General features: G+C 64.1%; 3 protein-coding genes across 3 annotated transcripts in view; 1 reads left to right on the forward strand and 2 right to left on the reverse strand.

The window, feature by feature from the left end:
* LOC131570476 (proline-rich protein 2-like) overlaps window positions 1-2,855 on the reverse strand; it is a 4,890-nt gene extending 2,035 nt beyond the window's left edge. The window contains exons 1-4 of the mRNA XM_058822829.1: window positions 2,732-2,855; window positions 947-1,245; window positions 717-852; window positions 419-620 (exon numbers count right to left, since the gene is read on the reverse strand). Of these exons, the coding sequence (XP_058678812.1) occupies window positions 419-620; window positions 717-852; window positions 947-1,245; window positions 2,732-2,855 (761 nt within the window). The remainder of the gene's footprint in view (window positions 1-418; window positions 621-716; window positions 853-946; window positions 1,246-2,731) is intronic.
* Window positions 2,856-2,936: 81 nt separating this feature from the next.
* Window positions 2,937-5,717, forward strand: LOC131570477 (uncharacterized). The gene is made up of 3 exons (XM_058822830.1): window positions 2,937-2,979; window positions 3,773-3,893; window positions 5,222-5,717. Exons 1-3 carry the CDS (start codon window positions 2,973-2,975, stop codon window positions 5,715-5,717), a joined length of 624 nt encoding a protein of 207 aa, XP_058678813.1. The 5' UTR covers window positions 2,937-2,972.
* Window positions 5,718-5,951: 234 nt separating this feature from the next.
* On the reverse strand, window positions 5,952-12,911 carry ERCC1 (ERCC excision repair 1, endonuclease non-catalytic subunit). Its single transcript, XM_058822831.1, has 9 exons — window positions 12,544-12,911; window positions 11,632-12,096; window positions 10,716-10,819; window positions 9,611-9,710; window positions 8,596-8,672; window positions 7,694-7,793; window positions 6,980-7,051; window positions 6,554-6,622; window positions 5,952-6,005 (listed from the first exon to the last, which is right to left on the reverse strand). Exons 1-9 carry the CDS (start codon window positions 12,694-12,696, stop codon window positions 5,952-5,954), a joined length of 1,194 nt encoding a protein of 397 aa, XP_058678814.1. The 5' UTR covers window positions 12,697-12,911.
* Between the last annotated feature and the right edge of the window lie 1,829 nt (window positions 12,912-14,740).

Raw genomic sequence — 14,740 nt, forward strand, 5'->3', positions numbered from 1 at the left:
TTTGAGTCGGGGGGTTCGGGACCCCAAAAATCCCACCCGGGGGGCGTCACCCCCACCCCAGGACCCCCAAATCCCAGCCAGGGGCCCTGGGCTCACTCCCAGCACCCCAAATTTGAGTCGGGGGGTTCGGGACCCTCTCCCAGCACCCCAAAATCCCACCCGGGCTTTTGGAGCCACCCCCGGCACCCCAAATTTGAATTTCGGGGGTTCGGGACCCCAAAATCCCACCCAGGGGTCCCGGACACACTCCAAGCACCCCAAATTTGAGTCGGGGGGTTCGGGACCCTCCCCAGGACCCCCCAAATCCCACCCGGGGGTCCCGGACCCTCTGCCCGCACCCCAAATTTGAGCCGGGGGGTTCGGGACCCTCCCTAGGACCCCCAAATTTGAGCCGGGGGTCCCTCCTGGGGGTCGGTACTTGACGGGGGGGTCCCGGGGGGTACCGGGGAGGTACCGGAGGGGTCTCGGAGGGTCCCGAGGAGTAACGGAGGGGTCTTGGAGGGTACCGGAGGGGTCCCGGTGAGTACGGGAGGGGTCCCGGTTGGTACCGGAGGGGTCCCGGTGGGAACGGGAGGGGTCTGGGAGGGTCCCGGTGGGTACCGGGGAGTTACCGGAGGGGTCTGGGAGGGTCCCGGTGGGTACCGGAGTGTTACCGGAGGGGTCCCGGTGAGTACCGGAGGGGTCCCAGTGGGTCCCGTTGGGTACCCGGGAGTTACCGGAGGGGTCCCGGTGGGAACGGGAGGGGTCTGGGAGGGTCCCGGTGGGTACCTGGGAGTTACCGGAGGGGTCCTGGTGAGTACCGGAGGGTCCTGGTGAGTCCCTGGGCGTTACCGGAGGAGTCCCGGTCGGTACCTGGGCGTTACCGGGGGGTACCTGGGCGTTACCAGAGGGGTCCCGGTGGGTACCGGAGAGTCCCGGTGGGTCCCGGTGGGTCCCTGGGCGTTACCGGAGGGGTCCCGGTTGGTCCTGGTCGGTACCGGAGGGTCCCGGTGGGTACCTGGGCGTTACCGGAGGGTCCCGGTGGGTACCTGGTCGGTACCGGGGGGGGTCCCGGTGCTGCCGGCGCGTCCCCGCGGCCGCTCCGCCCAATTCCAGAGCGCTGGGTCACGCGGGGGAGGCGCGGGGGGAGCCGCGCCCGCGCCCCGGGGCACCGGGGGTGGGGGCGGGACCGGGAACGGATCCCGAAAACGGGGGGAGGAACCCCGAAAACGGGGAACGGGTCCCGAAAACGGGGGGGGGAGGAACCTAAAAACGGGGAACGGACCCCGAAAACGGGGGGGGCCCAGAAACGGCGGAGGGGTCCCAAACACGAGGCGGGGGAGAATCTCAAAAACGGGGAGGGGGAAATCCCAAAAACCGAGGGGGGATCCCAAAAACCGGGGGGGGACCCTAAAACCGGGGAAACGGACCCCAAAAACGGGGAGGGGGATCCCAAAAACCGGGGGGGGGGGGACCCTAAAACCGGGGGAACGGACCCCGAAAACGGGGGAGGAGCGGGAACGGATCCCGAAAACGGGGAGGGGGATCTCAAAAACCGCAGGGGGACCCTAAAACCGGGGGAAACGGACCCCAAAAACGGGGAGGGGGGAAATCCCAAAAACCGGGGGGAACGGACCCCAAAAATGGGGGGAGGACCCTAAAACCGGGAAAAGCGAGGAGGGACCCCAAAACCGGGGGGGGGATCCCCAAAAACGGAGGGGACCCCAAAACCAGAGGGGTTCCCACGGGGTGGGGGCGGGACCGGGGAACGGGTCCCGAAAACGGAGAGGGGGACCCCGAAAACGGGGGGAGTCCCCAAAACCGGAGGGGGGGGATCGCAAAAATGGGGAGGGGATCCCGAAATCGGGGGGGGAGACCCCAAAAACGGGGAGAGAACCCCAAAACGGCGGGGCGAGGATCCGAAAATCGGGGGGGACCCCAAAAACAATGGGGTTCCTACGAGGGGGGGGGGGGAGGGGGCGGGTCCCGGGAACGGACCCCAAAACCGGGGGGAGGGACCCCAAAAACGGGGAGGGGGACCCCAAAAACGGGGGGGGGGACCCCAAAAACGTGGGGGGGGGACCAAAACCGGGGGGGGACCCCAAAAACGGGGAGGGTCCCAAGACCGGGAGGGGGTCCCAAAACTGGGAGGGAGCCCAAAACCGGGGAGGGGACCCCAAAAACGGGGAAGGGACCCCAAAAACGGGGAAGGGAGTCCCAAAACCGGGGGAGCGGGGACCCCCAAAACAGGGGAGGGGAACCCCAAAACCCGGGGGGATCCCACGGGGGGAACGGATCCCAAAAACGGAGGGGGGGGGGCCAAAACAGGGGAGGGACCCCAAACTGGGGGGGATCCCGAAAACAGAGAGGCTCCCACGGGGGGGGGACCCCAAAAGCGGGGGTTTCCCACGGGGGGTGGGGGGGCGGGTCCGGGAGCCCGGATCCCAAAACCGGGAGTTTCCCACGGGGGGGGGGGGCGGGTCCCACGGGAACGATTCGGGTCCCTCGGGGGGTCTCTGTCCCCAAGGGGGTCTCTGTCCCCAAATGGGGGGGGGTCTCTATCCCCACCGAGGGGTCTCCGTCCCCACCGGGGGGGTCCCCGCACCCCAATTCTCCCCCCACCCCCCAACCCCCGGTACCTGTAGCGCCGCTCCTCCCCAGCCACGCCCCCGCCCGTCCCGTCCCGGTGCACGCCGGGAGCCCGGCCCAGCCCGGATCTACCCCCCCACCCTCGCCCCGCCCCCTCCGGTACCCCCCGAGCCCCCCCGGACCGTCCCGGTGCCCCCCCCGCGCCCCCCGGGCCGGGGTCGTTCCGGGGGTCGCTGTACCTTTAAATGCCGCCGGGGCTGCCCGGCACAGGCCACGCCCATGACCATTTATGGCTAAAATGGGCGTGGCTCGTGGGAGCCGCGCCTCTGTAGCCCCGCCCAGGACCGTACCAAGTGCGCGGCGGGACGGGGGGGGGAGGAGCCAGGCGGGCACGAGGCGGCGGCATGGAGGGTGAGGGGGGGACAGGGGGGACATTGGGGGGACATTGGGGACACTCGGGGGGCTTTGGGGACACGGAGGGGACATTGGGGACTTTGGGGGTGATGGGGACGCGGGGACGTGGCGGGAAATTGGGGACATGAAGGGGATGCGCGGGGGGACACGTGGGGACATTGTGGGGGGGCTTTGGGGACATGGAGGGGACATGGGGGGCGTTGGGAACATGGGGGGGCTTCGGGGACACATCGGGGACCTGGAGGGGCCTTTGGGGACACTGGGGGGGCTTTGGGGACATGCGGGACATGGAGGAAGGTCTGGGGGACATTGGGGACATCGGGGGGACATTGGGAGAGGTCTGGGGGACATGGAGGGGACGTGGGGGGGACATTGGGGGGTCTGGGGGACATTGGGGACATCGGGGGGACATTGGGGGACAGGGGAGGGGACAGAGGAAGGAGGGGACTGGGGGGGACATTGGGGGGACAGTGGGGGGGGCTTTGGGGACATTAGGGAGGACATTGGGGGGTCTGGGGGACATTGGGGACACCGGGGGGACATTGGAGGGTCAGGGGGACATTGAAGGGACCCAGGGTGACCCTGAGGTGACACCCCCCGTGTGTCCCCAGGGCCGCCCCCCCGGTTCCGGTGTCCCCAGGGCCACCCCCTGAGGTGACACTGACACCCCCGTGTGTCCCCAGGGCCACTCCCTGAGGTGACACTGGATGTGACACCCCCGTGTGTCCCCAGGGGGGTCCCTGAGGTGACACTGGATGTGACACCCCCGTGTGTCCCCGTGTGTCCCCAGGGCCGCCCCCCCGGTTCCGGTGTCCCCCCGAGTTCGAGGCCGTGTCCGGGGGGGTCCCCATGGGGGGTCCCCAGGCTGAGCTGTGGCTGATCCGGGCCCCGATGGACTTCTGTCCCCAGAGGTGACAGGGACACGGGGACACGGGGGGGGGGCAGTGACACTGGGATGGGGTGGCAGTGACAATGAGGGGGACACGGGGACATTGAGGGGGGTGACAGTGACACTGGGACAATGGGGGGTGACAGTGACACTGGGACAATGGGGGGTGACAGTGACAGTGAAGGGGACACGGGGGGGTGACAGTGACACTGGGATGGGGTGACAGTGACAGTGAAGGGGACAATGGGGGGGTGACAGTGACACTGGGGGTCCCCAGGCTGAGCTGTGGCTGATCCGGGCCCCGATGGACTTCTGTCCCCAGAGGTGACAGGGACACGGGGACACTGGGATGGGGGGGCAGTGACACTGGGGGGGTGGCAGTGATGCTGGGATGGGGGTGACAGTGACAATGAAGGGGACACGGGGGGTGACAGTGACACTGGGACAATGGGGGGGTGACAGTGACACTGGGACAATGGGGTGACAGTGAAGGGGACACAGGGGGGTGACAGTGACACTGGGGGTCCCCAGGCTGAGCTGTGGCTGATCCGGGCCCCCGTGCACTTCTGTCCCCAGAGGTGACAATGACAATGGGGGGCACACGGGGACACGGGGGGGTGACAGTGACATCGGAGGGTCCCCATGGGGGTGACAGTGACAAATGGGGGGGGGGTCCCAGTGTCACTGGCCAGTGACAATGACAATGTGGGGGTGACAATGCCACTGGGGGTGTCCCTTTGTCCCTGTCACCAGTGCCAGTGTGAGGGGGGTGACAATGCCACTGGGGGGGGTGACAGTGCCACTGGGGGGGTGACAATTCCAATGTCGGGGTGTCCCAGTGTCCCTGGCTGGTGACAATGACAATGGAGAGGGGTCACAGTGACACTGGGGGGGTGACAATGCCACTGTGGGGGTGTCCCTTTGTCACTGTCACCAGTGCCAGTATGGGGGGCTGACAATGCCAATGAGGGGGTGACAATGCCAATGGGGAGGGGGTGACAATGACAATGTGGGGGTGACAATGACACTGGGGAGGGGGTGACAATGACAATGTGGGGGTGACAATGCCACTGGGGGTGTCCCTTTGTCACTGTCACCAGTGCCACTATGGGGGGCTGACAATGCCAATGAGGGGGTGACAATGCCAATGGGGAGGGGGTGACAATGACAATGTGGGGGTGACAATGCCAATGGAGGTGTCCCTTTGTCCCTGTCACCAGTGCCACTATGGGGGGCTGACAATGACAATGTGGGGGTGACAATGACAATGTGGGGGTGACAATGCCAATGGAGGTGTCCCTTTGTCCCTGTCACCGATGTCACCAATGTCCCTTTGTGTCCCCCCCCCAGCCTCGAGGGCTGCCCGGTGCCCCTGAACGGCCTCGAGCGGCTCCGCCCCGGTGACAACGACAACGACAACGACGACAGTGCCACCACCGGCGCCACCTACGTGCTGCGGGGCGGCCCGGCCGCGGCAGGGTGGCACTGTCCCCTGCTGCTGTCCCCAATGTCCCCAGGGGGGGTCCCTGGGCTGCGCCCCCGCCCTGAAGGGGACCCTGAGCATCACCCGCAGCTTCGGGACACCGAGGGTGGCACTTGGGGACACCGCGGGGACAGCGACACCCTCGGAGGGGACAGCGACACCCTCGGGGACAGCGCCACCCTCGGAGGGGACAGCGACACCCTCGGAGGGGACAGCGACACCCTCGGGGACAGCGACAGAGGGGCCGGGACCCCCCGAGGGGACGAAGAGGAGGAAGAGGAGGAAGAAGGAGAAGAGGGAAGGGCAGGAGTGACCCCGGCGTGGCACCTGCGGTGTCACCTTTGTCACTTGTGTCACCGATAAATAAATAAATAAATAAATGTCCTTTATTACACACACACAAACACAAAAAAAAAAAAAAAAAAAAGGGATTTGGGGGGGGGGGGTTTGGGGGGGAATTTTTTCGGGTTTTGGGGTTTTTGGAGGGATTTTGGGGATTTTTAGGCAATTTTTCGGGGGGGGGTTTGGGGGAATTTTGGGATTTTTTTTTTTTTTTTTTGGTGGGATTTTTGGGGTGATTTTTGAGGGTTTTGGGGCTCATGGCGGCGCCTTGACAAACGGCTCGTGCAGGACATCGAACAAACGCTTGGCCTGGTTGGGGACACGGGGACAGAAGCGCAATCGGTGTCACCAAATGTCCCCAATGTCCCCAATGCCCCCAATGTCCCCAATGTCCCCACAGTGTCCCCAAAGTCCCCAATATCCCCAATGTCCCCACAGTGTCCCCAAAGTCCCCAATATCCCCAATGTCCCCAATGTCCCCACAGTGTCCCCAAATGTCCCCAATGTCCCCAAACTTGTCCCTTTCTGTCCCTCACCTTCTGGGGTCCCATGCCAGGACACAGGGACAGGAGGACACCCAGTGTCCCCAATGTCCCCAATCCCTCCAACATCCCCAAATGTCCCCATTGTCCCCAGTGTCCCCAATGTCCCCAACATCCCCACTGTCCCCAATGCCCCCAAACGTCCCCAATCCCTTCAATGTCCCCAATGTCCCCAACATCCCCAGTGTCCCCAATGCCCCCAATCCCTCCAATGTCCCCAATGTCCCCAGTCCCTTCAATGCCCCCAATGCCCCCAATGTCCCCAATGTCCCCAACATCCCCAGTGTCCCCAGTGTCCCCATTTCTGTCCCTCACCTTCTGTGGCCCCACGCCAGGACACAGGGACAGATCCTCCCGCGACGCCCCCGCCATGGCCGCCAGCGACTGCGGGAGGGGACACCGGGGGGACACCGAGGTGACAAACCCGATGGGACACAGAGGGGACACGGAGGTGACAAACCCGATGGGACACAGAGGGGACACCGAGGTGACAAACCCGATGGGGACACAGAGGGGACACCACAGTGACAAACCCGATGGGGACACAGAGGGGACACCACAGTGACAAACCCAATGGGGACACAGAGGGGACACCACAGTGACAAACCCGATGGGGACACAGAGGGGACACCGAGGTGACAAACCCGATGGGGAAACAGAGGGGACACCGAGGTGACAAACCCGACGGGGACGGCCCAGAGGTGTCACAGCCCCCCGATGTCCCCAAGTGCCACCGCTCACCCCGAAGGTCCCCAGCAGGCTCAGCGCGTCCGTCCTGTTGACGGACCTGACGCTGGTCAGGCAGTCGGTCACCTGCGGGGGGTGGCACCGTCAGGGGACGCCTGGGGACATCTGGGGACGTCCAGGGGACATCTGGGGACAGCCGGGCACACCTGGGGACACCTGGGGATGCTCTGGAGGACATCTGGGGACACCTGAGGACATCTGGGCGCACCTGGGGACGCTTGTGGGCACTGAGGGGACGCTTGAGGACACCCTGGGGACACTGAGGGGACACCTGGGGACATTTGGGGACACTGAGGGGACACCTGGGGACATTTGGGGACACTGAGGGCACACCTGGGGACACCTGGAGATGTCCTGGGGACAGCTGGGGACACTTTTGGGCACCTCTGGGGACACCTGGCACACCTGGGAACACCTGAGGACACATGTGGGGACGTTTGGGGACACCTGGTGACATTTGGGGACACTGAGGGACATCCTGGGCACACCTGGGGACCCTGAGGGGACATCCTGGGGACATCTGGGGACACCGAGGGCACACCTGGAGACACCTGGACATACCCTGGGGACACCGAGGGGACACTTGGGGACACCTGGGGACACTTTTGGGGACTTTGGGGGACACTTGGGGACACCTGGGCACACCCGGGGACCCTGAGGACACATGTGGGGACATTTGGGGACATTGGGGACATTGGGGACACGGACCCGGGACAGGAAGTCGTGCTCCACGCGCTCCTTCAGCAGATCCGGCGGCTTCTGCTCGTAGGACTTGAAGGTCTCCAGGTAGCGGCCGGCCTCCTCCGGGCTGGGGACACCGGTGGGGACATCGGGGACATCATTGGGGACATCAGGGACATTTGGGGACATTTGGGGGATTGGGGACATTGGGCGGACTGGGGACATTTTAGGGACATTGGGGGACGTTGGGGATACTGGCGGTATTGGGAGGATTGGGGACATTGGGGGATGTTGGGGACGTTGGGGACGTTGCGGGGATTGGGGGACATTGGGGACGTTGGGAACATTGGGGACATTGGGGACATCATTGGGGACATTGGGGACATTTGGGGGATTGGGGACATTTGGGGGATTGGGGACATTTTAGGGACATTGGGGATACTGGGGGTATTGGGAGGATTTGGGACATTGGGGGATATTGGGGATGTTGGGGACATTGGGGGGATTTGGGGACGTTGGGGACATTGGGGACGTTGTGGGGATTGGGGGACATTGGGGGGATTTGGGGGAATTTGGGGACATTGGGGATGTTGGGGACATTTGGGACATTGTGGGACGTTGGGGACATTGGGGGATTGCGGACATTGGGGACATTGGGTATTTTGGGGACACTTGGGGACATTGGGGGGATTGGGGACACTTTGGGGATTGGGGAGACTTGGGGGACATTGGGGATGTTGGGGGATTGGCGGCATTTGGGGACATTGGGGACATTGGGGGGATTGGGGACATTGGTGATGTTTAGGGATGTTCGGGGACATTTGGGGACATTGGGGGGATTGGGGGCATTGGGGAGGGGTGGATTGGGGGATATTTGGGTGCATTGGGGACATTTGGTGACATTTGGGGACATTTGGGGACACCGGTACCTCCAGGCCAGCAGCAGGGTGCAGTCCGTGAGCAGACAAACCTTGGCCAGGTCCTTGAGCGACTGCTGGGGGTCACGCTGGGGACAGGGAGGGGACAGTGAGGGGACACACAGGGGACACAGGGGACAGGTGAGATGGGGACAGTCAGGGTAAACAGAGGGGACAGTCAGGGGACAGAGGGGACACAGAGGGGACAGTCAGGGGACAGTGAGGGGACAGGGGACACAGGGGATACAGGGGACAGTCAGGGGACACAAGGGGGACACAGGGGACACGCTGGGGGACAGGTGAGATGGGGACAGTCAGGGGACACAGAGGGGACACAGGGGACAGTGAGGGGACAGGTGAGATGGGGACAGGTGACAGAGGGACAGGGGAGACAGGGACAGGGATGGGGACAGGTGGGAAAGGTGAGGGGACAGGGACAGGTGAGATGGGGACACGAGAGGGGACAGGGACACGTGGGACACGTGAGGGGACAGAGGGGACAAGTGGGACAGTGACAGGTTGTTGGTGACAAGGACAATGACAGTGACAGTGCCACCTCACCACGCCCACCTGCAGCAGCAGCACCTGGAGGGGGTGTAGGGACACAGTGACAGTGACAGTGACACAATGACAATGACAATGTGACAGTGACAGTGACAGTGTGACAAGGACAATTACACAATGACAATGACAATGTGACAACGACAGTGACAGTGACAATGACAATGACACAATGACAATAACAATGACAAGATGACAATGACAATGTGACAATGACAGTGACAATGACAGTGACAGTGACACAGACACAATGACAATGTGATGATGACAATGACAGTGACAATGTGACAATGACAATGACAATGTGACAGTGCCACCTCACCACGTCCACCTGCAGCAGCAGCACCTGGAGGAGGTGTAGGGACACAGTGACAGTGACAGTGTGACAATGACAGTGACACAATGACAATAACAATGACAATGTGACAATGACAATGACAATGACAATGTGACAGTGCCACCTCACCACGTCCACCTGCAGCAGCAGCACCTGGAGGCCGAAGCTCCGCCCCAGCGCCCGCAGCCGCTCGTGGATGTACCCGGGGTGCAGGTGGTGATAGCGCAGGCTGGGGACACGGGGACAGTGAGGGGACACCTGGGGACACCTGGGGACACAGCTGGGGACAGCTGGGGACACACCTGGGGACACCTGGGGACACACCTGGGATGTACCCGGGGTGCAGGTGGTGATAGCGCAGGCTGGGGACACGGGGACAGTGAGGGGACACCTGGGGACACAGCTGGGGACAGCTGGGGACACACCTGGGGACAGCTGGGAACAGCTGGGGACACCCCTGGGGACAGCTGGGGACATCCTCAGCACACCTGGGATGTACCCCGGGTGCAGGTGGTGATAGCGCAGGCTGGGGACACGGGGACAGTGAGGGGACACCTGGGGACACCTGGGGACACACCTGGGGACATCCTAAGCACACCTGGGGACAGCTGGGGACACCCGGGGACACTGAGGTATCCCTGGGGACAGCTGGGGACGCACCTGGGGAGAGCTGGGCACACCTGGGCACCCTTGGGCACCCTGAGGGGACACTTTGGGGACACCTGGGCACACCTGGGGACACTGAGGGGACATTTGGGGACACTTGGAGACACCTGGGGACACTTGGGGACATCAGAGGTGAGCTCAGGGACACCTTGGGGACACCTTGGGGACACCTGGGGACACCTGGGGACCCTGTGGGGACACTTTGGGGACACCTGAGGCACATGTGGGCACACCTGGAGACACTGAGGGACATCCTGGGGACACTTTGGGGACACCTGGGGGCACCTGGGGACCGTGAGGTGACACTTGGTCACACCTGGGGACCCTGAGGGGACACCTGGGGACACTCTGGGGACACCTGGGGACACTCTGGGGACCCTCGGTCACACCTGGGGACCCTGAGGGGACACCTGGGGACACTCTGGGGACACCTGGGCACACCTGGGGACCCTGAGGGGACACCTGGGGACACTCTGGGGACCCTCGGTCACACCTGGGGACCCTGAGGTGACACCTGGGGACACTCTGGGGACACCTGGGCACCCTCTGGGGACGCCGGTGGCCTCACCTGAGGAAGAGGGCGCAGCTGGAGGTGCCCAGGACGAAGTCGGGGCCGACGTCCCCGAACTCCCAGGGGACGTTTCGGATGAAGCGGAGCACGGGATTGCCGCGCTGGGGGCGGGCGTGTCGCGACGTGAGCGCCCGAGCGCGACGCGAGCCCCCGCGTATCGCGATATGGGCCCCCCGTCTTGTGATGGGAGCCCCCAAATGTCACGATATGAGCCCCCCGTGTCACGATATGAGCCCCCCGTGTCGTGACTGAGCCCCCACATATCGCAATATCAGCCGCTGTGGCACGATGTGAGCCCCTCTTGTCGCGATATGAGTCCCGTGTGTCGCGATATGAGTCCCGTGTGTCGCAATATGAACGCCCCCCCCCCCCCCGTTGTGATATGAGCCCTCTGTGTCGCGATACGAGCCCCGACCCCAAGGACGGACGCCCTCATGTCGTGACATGAGCCCAATCTCATGATATCGGGACACACCCCCCCATGTCACGACATGAGCCCCGGGGACAGGCCCCACATGTCACGACATGAGCCCCAAATCCGGGGACAGACCCCCACATATCGCGACATGAGCAGCAGGGGGACGCACCCCCCGGGTGGCGACGTGAGCCCCAACCCCAGGGACAGACCCTCCATGTCGCGACGTGAGCAGCAGGGAGACACACCCCCCCATGTCGCGACATGAGCCCCAGGACACACCCCCCCATGTCGCGACATGAGCCCCTAACCGCAGGCACACACCCCCCACGTCGCGACATGAACCCAAAACCCGCGACGTCGGGGGTCGGGACACCCCCATGTCGCGATATGAGCCCAGCCCCGCCACATCAGGGACGGCCCCGCCCATGTCGCGACACGGCCCCGCCCACCTGCCATGGACAGACCCCGCCCATGTCGCGACACGGCCCCGCCCACCTGCCGCGGGCTGACGATGATGCTGCTGCTCTTGGTGCCCGGCTTGATCGCGGGCACGGCCGGAACCTCCCGCGGCTCAGCCCGGCCCCGGTTCTGCTCCCGGTTCTGCTCCCGGTCCCGGTTCTGCTCCCCGGGGGTCGGGAGGGGTCCCGGAGGTCCCGGGAGGGCTCCCGAGGGGGCGGCTCCGGTGGGTCCGGGATCCCGGTCCCGGTTCTGGTTCTGCTCCCGGTTCTGTTCCCGGCTCTGCTCCCGGTTCTGATCCCGCTCCCGGTTCTGATCCCGCTCCCGGTTCTGATCCCGCTCCCGGTTCTGCTCCCGGTTGTGCTCCCGGTTCTGCTCCCGCTCCTTCTCGGTTGCCCCCGAGCCCCTCACCACGAACTCAGCGTAAGAACCGGGACCGGGCGGGATCGGAACCGGAACCGGCACCGGGGGAGGCGCGGAGGAGGCTCTGAACAGCGACGGGACCTGGCGGGGACACCGGGACAGCGCCGGTGACACCGGGACAGCGCCGGTCACCCGAGGGGACACCGGGACAGCTCCGGGGACAGCTCCGGTCACACCGGGGACACCGGGAGAGCTCCGGTCACACCGGGAGAGCTCCGGTCACACCGGGGACACCGGGGCCACCCCCCGGACCTTTCCCGGTCCCCCGTGATGTCCCCGGTCCCGTTCCCGGTCATTCCTGGGGACCCGGTCACTCCCGGGACCCCCGGTATCCCCACCCCTCCCGTCCCCGGCCCCCGGTCCCGTTCCCGGTCGCCCCCATCCCGGTCCCGTCCCTTCCCCGGTCCCTCGTTCCCGGGTCTCCGTTCCCGGTCCCGGTCCCGTTCCGCCGGTCCCGCCCCCTCCCCGGTTCCCCGTTCTCGGTCCCCGGTTCCTCGTTCCCGGTTCCGCTCCCGCCACCGCCGGTACCGGGGATTCTCCGGGGCCCTCCTGCCGAACCGTGAACCGCCGCCGCTTCCCCCCCGCTGCCGCTGCCGCTGCCGGTGCCGCTGCCGCTGCCGGTGCCGCTGCCGGGTCGGTGGCGGCTCCGGGATTCGGGTCTGGCTCCGGCTCCGGGTCCATGGCGGGGTTCGGGATCGGTTCGGGGGTCCCCGGTTCGGTTCCGGGGTCCCGGGTTCTGTTTTGAGGTTCCGGGTTCGGTTCTGGTGTCCCGGGTTCGGTTCTGGGGTCCCAGGCTCGGTTTTGACGTCCCGGGTTCGGTTCCGGGGTCCCCGGGTTCGGTTTTGAATTCCCCGGGTTCGGTTTTGGGGTCCCGGTTTCGGTTCCGAGGTCTCGGGTTCTGTTTTGGGGTCCCGGGTTCTGTTTTGGGGTTCCCGGTTCGGTTTTGAGGTTCCGGAGCCGCCGCGCGCGCTCCCGTCCCGCGGAAGGGGCGTGGCCGCTTTCCTCCCTCACCATTGGACCGCTGTGCTGTCAATCAAAGCACGGAACCACGCCCCTTTCCCGCCAGTAGGAACAGGCGGGACCTCCGTGCGCTGGTGGGCGTGGCTACGGCCCTAAGACCACGCCCCCCTGAGTGACAGCGACAGCCCCGGGGACACCGAGAGACCCCCGGGACCCCTCCCCAGATTAACGGGGATCCCCGGGACCCCTCCCCAAATTACCGAGACCCCTCCCCGAATTAACGGAGACCCCTCCAGGGCCAGAATCCAACGGCGGGACCGGGATCGGCCCGGCAGGGACCCTCGGGACCCCCCCAAATTACCAAAATTACCAAGACCCCTCCCTGAATTAACGGGACCACCAGGACCCCTCCCCAAATTACTGGGAGCCCCCGGGACCCCTCCCCAAATTAACGGGACCCCTCCCCAAATTAACGGGACCCCTCCCTGAATTAATGGGACCTCCCGAGATCCCTCCCCAAATTAATGGGACCCCTCCTCGAATTACCGGGACCCTCGGGACCCACCCCAAATTAACGGGACCCCTCTCAAATTAACGAGACCCCTCCCTGAATTAACGGGACCACCGGGACCCCTCCCCAAATTAACGGGACCCTTCCCCAAACCACCGGGACCCCTCCCCAAATTGGGGCTCCCTCGTCCCTGGAGCTGCTGCTCCGCCCCAGGCGACTTTGCCGAGCACAAAAAGGTGGGAAAACATCAAGAAACGGGGAAAATCCTCCCCAAAAAATGGGGGAAATCCTCCCCAAAAAATGGGGAAAATCCTCCCAAAAAATGGGGAAAATCCTCCCAAAAAATTGTGGGAAAATCCTCCCAAAAAATGGGGAAAATCCTCCCAAAAAATTGGGGGAAAATCCTCCCAAAAAATGGGGAAAATCCTCCCAAAAAATGGGGAAAATCCTCCCAAAAAATGGGGGAAAATCCTCCCAAAAAATTGGGGGAAAATCCTCCAAAAAATTGGAAAACCCCCCCAAAAACGGTTCAAGCCCCGAAGCGGTAGGGAAATCAAAACCCGGGATTGTTTTTGGGGTGAAATCAGCTCTTTATGGCTCCGTGGACACTTTTCCTACCACACCGGACAATGGATGGATGGAGCACGACGGGGACGCGACAACACCGGGAGCGACACCGGACACCGGCAGGGGGCGCCGGGGGGCGGGAGGGGACAAATCCCCCCCAAAAAACCCCAAAAACCCCCCAAAATCCCGACTGGCCAATGGGAACCCAGGAGGGGAGGGGACAGGAGGTGACACCCCCAAAAATCTCCAAAATCCCCCCAAAATCCCGACTGGCCAATGGGAACTCGGGAGGGGCGGGAGGGGAGGGGTCAGGGGGTGAGAAACCCCAAAATCCCCCCCAAAATCCCAACTGGCCAATGGGAACCCGGGAAGGGAGGGGACAGGAGGTGACATCCCCCCAAAAACCCCAAAATCCCCCCAAAATCCCGATTGGCCAATGGGAATCCAGGAAGGGACAGGAGGGGACAAATCCCCCCCAAAAATCTCCAAAATCCCCCCAAAATCCCGATTGGCCAATGGGAACTCAGGGGGGGAGGAGGTTTTGGGGTTTTATAACCCAAAATAAGACCCCAAAAAATCCCAAAATCCCCCCAAAATCCCAACTGGCCAATGGGAATCCAAGAGGGGAAGGGACAGGAGGTGTCACCCCCCAAAATCCCCCCAAAAAATCCTAAATCCCCCCAAAAT

The sequence above is a fragment of the Ammospiza caudacuta genome, chromosome 35 (assembly GCF_027887145.1).
Source record: "Ammospiza caudacuta isolate bAmmCau1 chromosome 35, bAmmCau1.pri, whole genome shotgun sequence".
Classification (NCBI taxonomy): Eukaryota; Metazoa; Chordata; class Aves; order Passeriformes; family Passerellidae; genus Ammospiza; species Ammospiza caudacuta.

Coding starts and splice junctions, on each gene's coding strand:
- LOC131570477 (XM_058822830.1), top strand. Junction 3,894..5,221: donor ATGGACTTCTGTCCCCAGAG/GTGACAGGGACA, acceptor TCCCCCCCCCAG/CCTCGAGGGCTGCCCGGTGC.
- ERCC1 (XM_058822831.1), bottom strand. CDS start 12,696: ATGGACCCGGAGCCGGAGCCAGACCCGAATCCCGGAGCCGCCACCGAC. Junction 7,052..7,693: donor AGCACGACTTCCTGTCCCGG/GTCCGTGTCCCC, acceptor CACCCCCCGCAG/GTGACCGACTGCCTGACCAG. Junction 6,623..6,979: donor GCCTGCTGGGGACCTTCGGG/GTGAGCGGTGGC, acceptor CCCCTCCCGCAG/TCGCTGGCGGCCATGGCGGG.